At 41.1% G+C, this 13,599-nt stretch overlaps 1 protein-coding gene across 9 annotated transcripts in view; it reads left to right on the top strand.

The window, feature by feature from the left end:
- ACACA (acetyl-CoA carboxylase alpha) overlaps window positions 1–13,599 on the top strand; it is a 273,697-nt gene that overhangs the window by 247,793 nt on the left and 12,305 nt on the right. For all 9 annotated transcript variants that reach the window (XM_079132070.1, XM_079132069.1, XM_079132077.1 and 6 more), the window contains 2 exons: window positions 1,377–1,489; window positions 12,837–12,991. In XM_079132070.1, the coding sequence (XP_078988196.1) occupies window positions 1,377–1,489; window positions 12,837–12,991 (268 nt within the window). The remainder of the gene's footprint in view (window positions 1–1,376; window positions 1,490–12,836; window positions 12,992–13,599) is intronic.

Raw genomic sequence — 13,599 nt, 5'->3', positions numbered from 1 at the left:
ATCAGGAAACAGAGCAGTCTTTACCCTTCCTGGGCTGCTTCTCATTGTTGAATAAGGTGGCTGGTCGCTGATGTGCACTACAGCACCCTCATCTGTGATTCCAAACCAAAGCTTCTTCTTTGCTTTGGAGCCCAGGTCTTTGCTCTGGCATTTCAGGAGGCTGGAGAACACAGCATTTGCAGCACCCAAAAGGACTGCAAGAGAGAAGCCCAAGTTTGTTGAGAGGTGGTTCCTGAAACTACTTCAGTAAAACATATCAAACCGAGCATCCTTTCATAATGTGTTCTCAACCCTTTCCTAAGGAGGTGAATTCCACAGCCCCTCTCCTTAACATTCTCCATGTATGCTCATACATCCAGTCATTTTATCAGAGCATCTATTTTTCTCTTTTTCTAAAAAATTCAGTCTTCGATTCCAAAACTTTTTAGGAAGAGTACCAGTATTTTTGTCATCAAATCCTTAGGCTAGTGTACATTGAGGGGTTTATTTTTACAGCCTAAGCTAGGTCCCGATCAGATCTCAGACCAGAAGCAGTTCCTCCTCAGACTCTGGAGTAGAACTGTCTGGTTTCAAATCTAATCTGTCCTTTACTAGGTTTAGGCAAGTCTCTTAACTTCCTGTACTTTAGTTTTCTCACCTGTAAAAGGGAATAATAGCAATACCTTACATCACAGTGGATGTCCCCTAAGCAAAATATTGTGAGGATCTATAGATAAGCACTTAGAACTGTGCTAGCACACAGTAGGCATTAGCTCTAATTTTTTCTAAAATATTAAATTTTTTTAAAGGTATTTAGAGCAAGGTTACTGGTGATAAAACACCATTGGTATTCCCACTGGTATTCACTACAAGTGAGCCCGAGACCTTTCACTTTGCACATTTTTGCAGCAGTGGGCAGAATGTTTTACCTACTGCTTTGCTTGGCCTACTGTCTGATCCAAGTCCTACCAACAGATTGACAGCTGTGGTGTAGGACAATCAACATCAACCCCTTACTTGTTCAGCCTAAGTGCTGGGGGTGGTTGCCTTACCCTGTGCCTATAGCATCTCCCACCCCCAACTCATGAAAATAATGTGATTCTTGTCACCCTTATCAGCTGTATTTGGTGGAATCTGTATTCTCTCTTTGAAATGGAAGTTGACTGGTGGGTAATGAGAATTATTTTAATTGCTTTTTTGCCAGGCCTTTCTCATATCTCACTTAGATACTTTTGTGGTGCTTTCCTTTCTCCCTGGGGTGACTTTTATGAACCATGGGTGGGCAAAAGCATAATGAAGCTATTTCCTGGTCCACAAATTATAACTGGCCTCATTCTGTTGTCTCTTTCCTTTAAAGTGTCTCTATTTCTGTTTTGTTTTCTTTCTTTCTGATCCAGGGGATCGGTTTTGGAGCCAGAAGGGACGGTAGAAATCAAATTCCGCAAAAAGGATCTGGTGAAAACCATGCGTAGGGTGGACCCAGTCTACATAAGCTTGGCTGAGCGATTGGGTATGTCTGCTTGTCCTCCTGGCAAATCAATGAGCCATTCAGCTGATTTGTAATGAGTGCATTCATAGGCCAGGGGAGGAGGCACTGAAGCATTTGATCAAATTCATGATAATCTTTATTTACTGTCCTCTATATGGTAAGAACCCTGGTAGAATGAAATAGTGTGTGTAATAGGAGGGAAAGTGGGCTCTATAAAAGCAAAAGTCACACGATTTTTATTCTGATATTTTCTTATAGTTACAAGTAGCCCACCTTTCTAAAACATTCTTAGAACCTAGCTAGATGTTGCTATTGGGGGCAGGCTAATCAGGCAGAGAATATGTGAGATTTAAATATGTCCTGGTCTGCTTGTCTCTTTGGACAGCTTATCTTGTTTCTGAGGGATGTGAGAGTCAGTGTCATATATAGAAAAGCTGGAGTCTCTACTCAGGCAATGTTCTGAGGTCATCCTGAGCTAGAGAAATGGAAGTAAAGATTGTGTGCTGTGTGCTTCCAAACAGTGGCTGCCACAGCAATAGCCCCAGAAGTGTTTGCACTTGATGCTTCCAGCCATTACCCTGTGTTCATTTGTTTTCAGAGATTTTTGGAAGGTACTTGTGATTTCAAAAGGATTAAACTATGGGAACCCTACATTGAGTCTTGAGGCCAAATGAGTCTAAAACACTGATTTTCTGCTCAGGTGTCCCATTGTGCCCCTTGCTATGTTATTAATTTCTTAGGGTTCTTTTGTTGGCTGTTCAGGTTTGTTTTGATTTGATTTTTCTGAAGGAACAGAAAGAGTATCTTTAAAGGTAGTGAATCTCAGTGAATACATGGAGCAAACGAGAGATTTTAGTTCATTTATGTTCTAAAGAGCAATTTAAGGGCTGGAATTGTGACTCAGTGGTAGAGCACTTGCTTAGCATGTGTGAGGCATTGGGTTCAATTCTCAGTACCACATATAAATAATAAAATAAAGGTCCATCAACAATTAAAAAAATATTTTTTTATAAAAAAGTAATTTAATTAATAAAACATCATTGGTGGACTCTATATCCTCCCCATCTAGGAACAGAAAAAGCTACCATGCGTTTGCCTATAGTGTGAAGACTGCCTGTCCAGGAAATTGGAGCCCTGAGCCAGGCTACTTGCCTAACATGGTGACTTGGGTTACAATAAACCCTGTTTCTGTCCCATTGTTTGCCATTAGGTAACTGCCACCAGTAACTCTAACCTACTGCAGCTTGATCCTTTTATGGAAAATGCACACATACAAGAAGACATTGGCAAAGTTGTTTCTAAAATCTATTGCCACCCAGAATTGTTGAGGTGTTTTTTTTTTTTTTTTTCTCCTTTCTTTTCCAAACAGGATAATTACTTCTGACCAACCCCATACACTTTAATTAAAGTAACTGTAGCTCCAGAGCAAGTTACTTACAACTGTACATAGAAAGAGCTCTAAAAGCTTCAGCCACTGATAAGCATCTCACTTAGATGGCTCATAATTGCTCCCAGCATCCAGCGATCGTTGCTGCTGTTTCTACCACTAATTCTGTACAAAGACAGCAGTGCCACAATTGCAGGACACGGTGAATTGCAGAATTTCCTTTCTTTTTTTCTTTTTCTTTTTTTTCCTTTTTTTTTTTTTTCCCCTGGTTTTCTTTCTGGCCAATTTAAAATTTGTCAAAGTCGGTCTTCTTCTGGATCACTGCCCTTTGATATTTCGCGCACTCCATTTGCCACAAACAAGCCGCAGGGCCGCAGTTCATGCTGACTCTAGCAGAAGCAGAGAGAGCTCCATTTATCTTACACTGCCTGCTGAATTCCTACTCATTAACTGGGGGTTCACTGCCTCTTTTTAACCCCCCAATGGCTGTTATCATCTCTTCAGAGTAACTGGGTAGTGGGAAGAGGGATCCGTTCTACATCTGTTTGCAGAACAACTGAACTGTGAGGAGTGTGGGGCTGAAGCTTCCTTCTCTTCAAGTAGAGTGATATTGCTCCCACCTTCACCCAGCACCTTTTAACTTTTGAAGCACACAAAGGGGAGAGGGAGGCAATTCCCAAGTGATGGTCGTTTAATCATTTGTTACAAATCATCTCATTATCAATTTCTTATCCACACTGAAGAAAATCATATTTATTTAACCTTGACCAAAGTGGTACTCAAGAAAGAATCTGTAGTCTCCTAAAGGCAAAGCAGGCTCTGGTCCAGGGCAGCTTGGGAACATGAGAAGTGGATTTGAAATAGAAATAACCTTGTGTAAGACTTGGATTATGTTGCTTGCAGGTAAATTGTTTAACTTCTCTAAACATTAGTTTCTTCATCTATAAAGTGGAGCTAACACTCCCACCTAACTAATGTGAGGATTGGGTGAATGTGCTTTTGCTTTGAATTTCAAAGCATTTTTTAAACAGGGAGGTTGGCATTCTTTCTTTTCAATCATAATCAGTAACAGTAATGGCCATGTTTTGTATTAAAAATTCTTTGTGGCTTGGGCCCACATTAAAAAATACAAATGAAACAGAAGTGGGTCTAACTCTCAGGCATTTGCATTCTTTTAGGAATATCATACACCAAGGTGTGTCGAGAGAACGGATTAGCCCACATGCACCAGAACATACTATGAACCCATTTCTTTTGGGGTTCACTGTGATTTTTGTCTCATTTCACAATGCCTATAAGCAAAGACTGTCAAAATACTTTTTCACAAAGTGGGAGAAAATGACCTTATTTTCTAAATTGGGAAATTAAGGCCAAAGAAGGGTTAAATGAATCTTCCAAGGTACAAAATAAAGTCATACAAAATCCCAGAATAAAATTCTCCTTACCCATGTTCTGCTTTTCTCAAGATTTCCTCAGATTTTACCTCAGGTGAATACTGAGCCTGATCTAAATTAAATGAGGATTCTTTCCCTTTGTGATCTAAAGCCAATTGTACTGAGAAAATCTGATTTAAGGAGAAAGCCTGTAGAAGTAAATTTTATCTTATATTCCTGATCTCTTCCCAAATTGACCTCTATGCTGGGGAGCACTCACAGATCACTTCGACAACCAGTACATAGCTGATTGTGTTAAAAAACATAATTATGATTTGTTATCTAAGGATAATGAGTATTTAATTTCTGAACAGTTATCTTCATTTCTTCTTCAATTTTTATTTACTTATTATTTATTTGTTTATTTTTGGTGTTGGAGATTGAACCCAGGGCCGTGCGCATTTTTAAAAACGACCTTTTGCCATTTTTGTGTGTTTGGATAAAAAGGTGGTAAATTACAAGTTTGCAGGTTTGTGATTTTAACAGTGTGAAAATAGTGCATACATTGGTTTCCAATTGACAAAAGGGGAAGAACTGCTTCAGAAGAAAAGTAAACTAAGTCCACACTCTAGAGCTTGAACTGGTTCTAACTGGATCCTCAGAACCAGGACTTAGTAGAGTCATTACAGAGAGGTTACAATCCCACTATTTTGGTTGCCTTAAGGAAATTAAATTCCTTCTCTGGAAATAAAGCCCCAGCCCTCCAAGGCCTTTTTGTGTTCTCACTATAATCCTTATTCTTCCTCACAGAGCCAGGATCCTGCAGGGGGATGGCTGTGGAACAGGACTGCTGTGCTACTCTGACCTCTCAAGTACTCTGACCTCAGGTCCTCTCTTGGATCTTCACCCCTCCTCTTGTGTTCAGAGAGAAATGATAAATCACTTTAGATGGAGAGAGAACTGTTCAGCCCAAGTGTGGAGCAATTTTAACTTCCCCACTGTCCCTCTCCTCAATACAGAGAGGACCTGGGCAGAAGAGTCTGTTAGGGGAACCATGTTCTCCATCATGGTACTGTTCCTGGACAGCTGGGCAGGCCACCATGCAGTTCCTCAGCTATGCCCACACAGAACAAGCCCTGATGGTGACACAAGCCACAGCAGTACCAGCTGAGCACTGCTGCTGGCCCTTCCCTGGGTGCAGATGGAGTTGGGGTAGCAGATGAGTACACACATGTCTAAAATCTTCCTTACAGGCCTCTTTAGCAAATAGGAAAGGACTGTTGGGTGAAGGGGACTCAGGGATTACATCTGAACTGTGAATGTTTTTCCATCTCTTGCGTCCATCTTTAAGGTGTAAGCTGAAACAAGCCAGTTTTGTTTGTATGAGGCAAAAAGTGGTACCCTTGCATGGAAAGTTGAGATGAGGAAAGAAGTTCCAATACACGTGCCTTGTAAATGACCTCTTATCTGTTGTGCAGTGTCCGATCTGGCACTGTAGCCACTGTGGCCACTGTGGCCTCTGTGGTAAGGAGCCTGATAAGAAACAACATAAGGTTTTCTATCACAAAGGTAGATGGGAGATCCTGCCTCCTGCCCTAAGTTGGCAGCAGCTGAAAACCCACCTCCTCACTTCAATTCAGAAGCTCTTTTACTTGAGGCAATTTAGTGTGATGGTGAGGACATTTTCTAGGAAGAAGTGGTCATTGTAGTCTGATCCCTTAATCCAATTGTATTTATAAAAGCACCTGGGCGTGTCCCCTCCCAGAAAGCAGTGATTCCCAATTGTGTTAGGCCTGGTCTTCCCTGGGAAACATTTTGTTAGAGTGCCTGAAAGCCATCGTCAGAAAGCAAAGCGTCTGAGACCCTCTGCCCTGCTTAATCTTACCTGACTCAGATACCTATATTTGACCTGTCAGATTTAGGGAGAGCAAATTAGGGAAGAAAAACAATAAAGACTGTAGAGGCATCTCTCTACCAGAATTTACAGAAAATCCTGTGCTGTTTCCTGAGTTCTTTATATGGATATGTTTGTGAGAGGGCACAGGGGTAGGAATAAAGGGGGAGTAATGAATGTTTTTATTTCCAGTTGGAAACCTCAGGGTTTACTGTAATGATTTTTTAAATATGAACAGCAAAGCACTAACACTATTGCAAGGAACTTTAGAGTTAAATATCCCTTGAGAAGATTGCTGTTAAAATCAATATGCAAATGCAGCTGTGTTTAGATAGGTATGGCCCCCTTTGAAGAAAAGCAGATATATGAAAATGGGATTTAAAAAAAACTAGATACATTGGGAGAAATTATTCCCATTACAAAAGGATTATTTGCTTTACCAAAGGATTCACTGCAGGGTTCCTTCTAAATAGCTCCCTTAAGGCATTTAAAACAGGATCTGATTTACGCAGTTTTTCAAGAATGCTTTTGTATAAAGAAAGGCACACCTGTTATGGATATAGAAATAGTTTTGCAGGATTTTTTTTTTTCACTCTACTATCTTTGTAGAGAAATTTCTTTCAACATAGAAAATGTGATTACATAGATCTTTTAAAAAGCTACTTATGTTTGTACTTTTGAATCTTAATAAGATTCCAGTCTTTTTTTTATGTTGATTTTTTAGTCTCAAGGTTGAGGTATGGATATGTTTTAATATCTGAGATATTTGGGAGCTTTGTGGGGAGGGTGGTCTAGTTCTTATCTATAGTGTCATAAGTATTTAACCAATCAAAGCAAATTGCTTTTTTTAAGAGAAAGAAGGGCCCATAAAAGTTAAAATTAGGCTTAAATTTACATAGGCTTCATAGTTTAACTTAAAGAAAAGTTAAGAATGCTTTAAAAAAACACTTTAATGTTACTTTCTTTTATAAAACCTTTTCCCTGTTTGCCAGATTAGGATTGTTGTTACATAAATGAGGAACTGAGCTCAGAGAAGGAAAGATTTCTACAAGGTCACCTAGTGCCTTTGGCTGAACTGAGAGTTTTTAGTCTACCAGTCTGATTTTTATTCTAAGCTTCAAAGGCCTCACCTCTCCCAGATGCTTCTCCCTAGGACAGAGCCTGCTTGTATGTAGGGTGGACTCCCCACCCTCCCAGTGTCAGGGCTGTTAAAACTCCTCCATTTGTGGAAATCAGCTGCTCTAGGAATTTCTCTCCCCCTTTAACCTCATGGAGATTTGACTCTGGACACAAGCACACCTAACTGGCTTTGTGTTGGGGCGACTTGCAGTTCAGTTTATAAAGTTTTGTTTAAGGAACCTGGGCTCTTAAACCAGACTATCTAGGCCCAAGTCCCAGCTCCACACTTCCTGGCTTCATGGCCTTGGGCAAGTTACTTATTTGGGTCTCAAGTTTCCTCATCTCTAAGGTAGTGATCTTTAAAGTACTAAAGTACCAGCATAGTAATATCTCAGCGTTAGCTCCTCATACTTGATCAGCCTAGCAGATCAAGTATGCCTCTTCTGTGTTTAGCTCTTTACATTTAAAAAAATTTAATGATACCTTTTCATTTTGAGAATTTTATGGGGACTTCTTATGTTGGTAGGAAGGGTTAGGAGCAACCCACGTTTCTTCTCTCATTTTAGCCTTTGCCTGAAGTAGGATTCTAGAGAATGACTTTTCCTTTCTGTGGCATATTCTTACACACACACACACACACACACACACACACACATACACCCCGACTTGCTTTCCTAAAAACCCCGAGGCCCTGCAATCTGGCTGGAAAAGAAAGAAAACCATTCCAAGATATTTAATTGTACAGGGAGCTTACAGGATTGATCGAGAGCTTAGCTTTTTACAATAGTCCAGTGAATAAGAAATGCTCCTGACAAACGATCAATGATAGGATAATCACTCTTTATCCCCCTCCTCATTCTTACCTTCTTTCTTTCAGGAGAACAGGGTTCAGAAGTCAAAAATCTTTATAGACGCCGCTTTTAAATTAAGCAGAAAATAGACATTGACATATTTGTTAATCTCTCCTAAATCATTACCAGGGCTGGCTGCTTTGCTCTACAAGGAGAGAGGGGCCCTCAGTGTGCAACATGAGGGTATAACTAACTAGCTGAAGAACAGTCTTTTGTTTTTAGAAAACAAAATTTTAAAAAACCATTTTTCCTCTAAAACAAATCACACAAATTCTTGGCTTTCTTATGTACATTTTAAAGCACACACATTTTCTACTTCTGCCTTTGCTTTGCTCTGCTGCCTTTTTGAGGTGGATCTTCAGCTGTGATCAGAGGTATCTCTGAAGAAATCAAATAAGGCAGCCTTTGGGGAATGCTCTGTGGTCTTCCTAGTCTCAGGAGGGTCAGAGCATTAGATGTGTTTCTTTCGTTATTCTTTCAAAGTTTTAGTTTAGTTTTGGTTTTTTTGTTGTTGTTATTTTGTTTTTTGCAGTACTGAGGATTGAACCCAGGGGTGCTTTACCCTACACCCCCAGTCCTTTTTAAGCCAGGGTCTCACTAAGTTGTTGAGAGTCTCACTAAGTTGTTGAGGCTGGCCTTGAACTTGCCGTCCTCCTACTTCAGCCTCCCAAGTCCCTGAGATTACAGGCATGTGGCACATGCCTAACCTTAAAATAGTTTGAATGGCTGAGGTCTTGTTAGTCAACAGCAGCCTCTGATGTCCCTCCAACTTGGTAAGGCCAAAGCCTTGTCTCTAGAAGGCTCTTCTGCTCAGCCCCTAGCTCCTGCCTTTCTTGCATCCTATTCTGAACCTTGCTTCAGACTGCTTGCTAACAAAAGGAACCAACTCTCCAGTTGGTCTCCCTTTGGTGACCTCTGCCAAGATATCTGCTTAGCCACCTTCAGTGCCATTTAATGAGGAAGAACATAGGGTTTGGAGGCAGACTGACTTAAGTGTAAATCCTGACTTTGCTATTTAAGAACTGGATGTCACTGGGAGTCATTTTACACTTCAGGAGCCTCCATTTTCTTGCTTATAAAATAGATACCCCATAAAATTAGGTTATCATCGGGATCGCAGATAACATATATGTAGAACTTGGAAAGTGCTCAGTTATGTTATCTGGCTTGGCAACAGTGTTAACAGCTGACCAGACCTAGGCCTAAATTGTGTATAGTAACTGATGAGATATGTGATCCTGAAAGATCTAAAAGCAGTGTCTGATAGACAGTAAGCACTCAATAAATGGTTCTTTGTCTGGTCCATGTACCCACATATGGCCTTTAAGCTCAGTGTTGATTGTCCAGAGGGACAATGCTAAAGGGGTCTGAAACTCCCTGTTTGGCCACGTCCATGATACTGCCATCCCTTGGCCCCCAGCAGAAAGAGCTATAATTTTACCTGCTGTTGTATTAATTCTCAGTCTACAGTAATAGGCGAAGCTACTTAAGTCTAAGGCCTGCATAGAGTGTTGCATCTGACCTACAGAGTGGGTGGGAATTACTGGAGGTATTGTCCTGGCCTTCTTTATGGAGTGGGACTAAGATGGAAAGTCAGCTTTGGAGTCTGCCAGCATCACTAAGCCTTTTCTGAAATGGAAAGGGTACTGCTCCTGAAGTGCTTCTCTTCCACCTCAAGTGAGCAAGTAGAGAGCATGATGTGATGGTGAAGAACTTTGGAGGCCAAACTGCATTTGAGTCTGGCTCTGTCACTTCTTGCTTTTTGACCTTGGTAGGTTACATAAATTCTTAGTGCCTGTTTTTTCACCTCTAAGATGGGGACAGTGAGAATGCCAATCTCATAAAATAATTATGTGTAATGAGCTAACATTTAAAACATGTACAATGTTGTCTTTAAGTGCTGGGAATTGAACCTGGGACCTTGCATATGCTAGGCAAGTGCTCTACCACTGAGCCACATCCCCAGCCCTTTAACTTTGATTATTGATTATATATATGCATTGGATAGCCGGGAGATTTTTTTAGAAATTTCCATCTGCTACAATTTCCTAAGTTATAAGAATAATACAAAGCAACTTCTGGCACCTTTTTTAATATCTCGCCCCATTCACTTCATCACTTGTGCATGCTCCTGAGCATGTGCGTGTGTTCACTCTCACTTGCCACACTCACATTTTCTTTGAAACATTAGAGAATAATCTGTAGACCTCATGCTCCTTTATCCATAAATATTTAGTGTGTGTTTCTAAGAACACAGCTCTCTCTTACATAGCTATAATGCATTTATCAAAATCAGGAAGTAAAAACATTGATACAATACTGTTGTCTAATCCCTTATAGCTTTCTCTTTGGGCCTAAAATCGAATCCCAAATGACACATTACAATTCATTGTCATGAATTTTAGACTCCTTTAAACTGAAGTAATTATTTAGCCTTTGTCTTCCATGATCTTAACATTTTTAAAGTGTGCAGGCCACTTTTTGTAGCATGTTCCGTAGTTTGTGTTTGTCTTATATGTCCCCATGGTTTGATTCAGATTCTGTATTTTTGGCAGGAATATTGGAGAAGTGCTATTCTGTTCTTCTTAGCATATTGTATCAGGAGGCATGTGATGCCAGTATATCCTGTTATTGATGGTGATGACAAATTGCTTTTAAGGTTCTGTTCACTAGGTTAATTCCCTGTAAAGTTACCATTTTCCCTTTTGTTTTGTTGTTCTTTTTGCAGGGGGCTACTTGGGATTGAACCTATGGGCACTCCTCTTTTAAAAATTTCTTAAAATATTTTTTTGGAGATAGGGTCTTTTGCTAAGTTGCTTAGGCCCTCGCTAAATTGCTTAGGATGTCACCAAGCTGAAGCTGGCCTCAAACTTGCAGTCCTCCTGTCTCAGCCTCCTGAGTTACTGAGATTACAGATGTATGCCACTGCGCCCAGCCCACTTTCCTTTTTTTAATAAGAGATTTGTAAAGAGATACTCTGTCTTTATGAATATTCTGTTCCTCATCAAACTTTCCCTCACTAGTTTTTAGTGTTCATTGATGAGTCTTAGCAGAATCAATTACTATGATGGTTATAAAATGGTAATTTTCTAATTTCATCATTCCTTCAGTTTTAATTGTTATTCTACTGTAAAGGAGAGCATTCCTCTTCCTTTCTTCACCATTTAATTATTTATATGAAGATGGATTAATATCAAGATAGATTCTTATTCCATAGATATTCTCACAATTATCAGATATACTAACCATCTCAAATTTAGCCAGCGGGAACATATTCAAACTGGCATCTGCATCCTTCTTACATTTCTCAATCAGGCACTTCCTTGCTTTTTGTCACATGTTCTAGGCTCATCTTACATTTTTCCTGCTGCAGCCCTGTAATCAGCTATTTCTCCAAGGAGGTCTTGGTTCCTCAATGGAAAAGGAAACACGTTTGCTTTCCTCTCAAGGGTATTCTAAGAAAGTCTCATCTCAGAAGACACCTGTCAGCCCTCTTCCAGTCAGTTCTCCAGGCAGGGCCACCCTAGAATGAATGGTCCATGGTGTCAACCTGTGGTGTGGGGCCCAGTGTGGTCATGCTGTTTACCTGTTTTGAAAGGAAGGCTGCTGAGCTATCAGGGGCTTAAGGCAGCAGGTGAGTGATTGTCCGTTGTGTGAAAGCCGAAGAAAAGATAGTTTTCTGGCACCCTTCATCACAGTTTTAAAATACTGACGGGTTTAAAAAAAATGTGGGATTGGGCATCCAAAAAACTCATAAAAATGAAACCAGGTACTACAGGTACATCCCCGTTCTGTTAGCACGTGTTCATGTATAATACTTACGGCGCACTCAACAGCCCAAGGCTGTTTATGGCATATGATTCATAGCGGCATAAAAAGCAAGGCCTGTTCTCAAACAGGCAGGCTTGCAATAGACCTTTCTCTTCTGCATCACATCACCTGTGCTCATGTAGTTGTCAGCTTTGGTGACAAAGCACATCAGGTTGTCCCCAACACTAGGAGCTGTCACCTATTGCTCCTTCAGCTAGACTTACTCCTCCTTACTAGGCAGGCAGCTAAATTTTCAATATTGATTGCAAATCCCATTCTGAAAGTAATTAGGAAGAAAAGTCCAACATAGCAACACCTCTACGAGGCCACTATTGATTGGAGTGGGGTGGTCTCTTTGGTACAAGGAATTCTAGTCTTCCCTCTGTTAAGTGAGGGGATTATGTGCTTATATGCTCAGTAATCCAACTGAGGTTTGTGGACTGCCTTTCTGTTTTTTCCTCTTCCCTTCTTTTTTAACCCAAAACTTTAGGAGTTATTTAGGTACTTACCAATTTGGCAGTTGACTAGCCTGCATATGGGGAAACTAGAGCTGCTGGTTTGTGCTCTGAACACAGGAGAAGCTGTCCTACTGCATCCCACATTCAGAAGAGTCTGCTCTAACGCCAGTCAGCAGGGCTAGGTGTGGAGTCATAGTGCCATTCATGGCCTGGTGGGGATGGAGACTGCCATCACTGCTTTCATATTTGTGGCCTCCACAGGGAAAAGATGGCATTTGGGCTTCCTGTGGTAAGGTAAGGACAGGGCAGGCATCTTATAGAGTCATGTTATACAGCAAAGAGTTCATGAAGACAGTGGAGAGCCAGTTCCCGGAGGGAAAAAGGCAGGGTGACGTTGAGCTTCCCGGGACTGTGGCTGCTTCTCTGCAGATTCCTGATCACCACAGAGTGTGACGGGCAGGTTTATCTAATTGCAGGCACCCCAGAGCTAAGCCCAGCTGAGCGGAAGGAGCTGGAAAACAAGCTGAAGGAGCGGGAGGAATTCCTGATTCCCATTTACCATCAGGTAGCCGTGCAGTTTGCTGACTTGCACGACACACCAGGTCGGATGCAGGAGAAGGGTGTTATTAACGTAAGTACAATGGTTGCCCTTCTCCCTACTTGTCAGAGACCCATGAGTAAGTGTGTCACGCACACAAACCCACAAGCAGGGAGCTGTTGGGGCCAGATTTAAAAAGCTTATGCAAATCAAACAAGTTCCAATTTTTTTTTTTTTTTTTGAAATTTTCCCTTTTTCTGAGTCCACTGTCACCCCAAAACAATGTATGATTTAGGTTTCCATGGATTCCTCAGGATGCCAGCTCCATTTCACTGGTAGAAAACTGAGTCACATGTGCCTTCATTGGTGACAGTTGCCTGGTGGTCGTCTGGCTGTGGGTTACTATAGTGTCAAGGTTCCACAGCAGCTGATTCACTTTTGATGTACATGCAAGTCATCTGAGCTCAAAACCAGTTTCTCTCTCTTTGGCTATCTGAGAATTCCCAGTCTCTTCCCCAGAACCTCCCTGTCATGTGTGGGGTGAGCATTTGCCAGGCCCAAATCTGTGCAGCATGCTGCAGTCAGCAGGGCTGTAGTTCTGCACTGGGGGATACTTGGCAGGTGCTGGGAACTCATAGCCAGCTCTTTTGTTGTGTGTGTTGTGTGTGTGTGTGTGCTGGGGAGTAACTGGGGATTGAACT

This window comes from Sciurus vulgaris (assembly GCF_902686455.1).
Source record: "Sciurus vulgaris genome assembly, chromosome: 3".
In the NCBI taxonomy this organism is placed as follows: Eukaryota; Metazoa; Chordata; class Mammalia; order Rodentia; family Sciuridae; genus Sciurus; species Sciurus vulgaris.
Note: the sequence above shows the minus strand (reverse complement) of the source record. Positions and strands in the feature narration are given on the sequence as shown.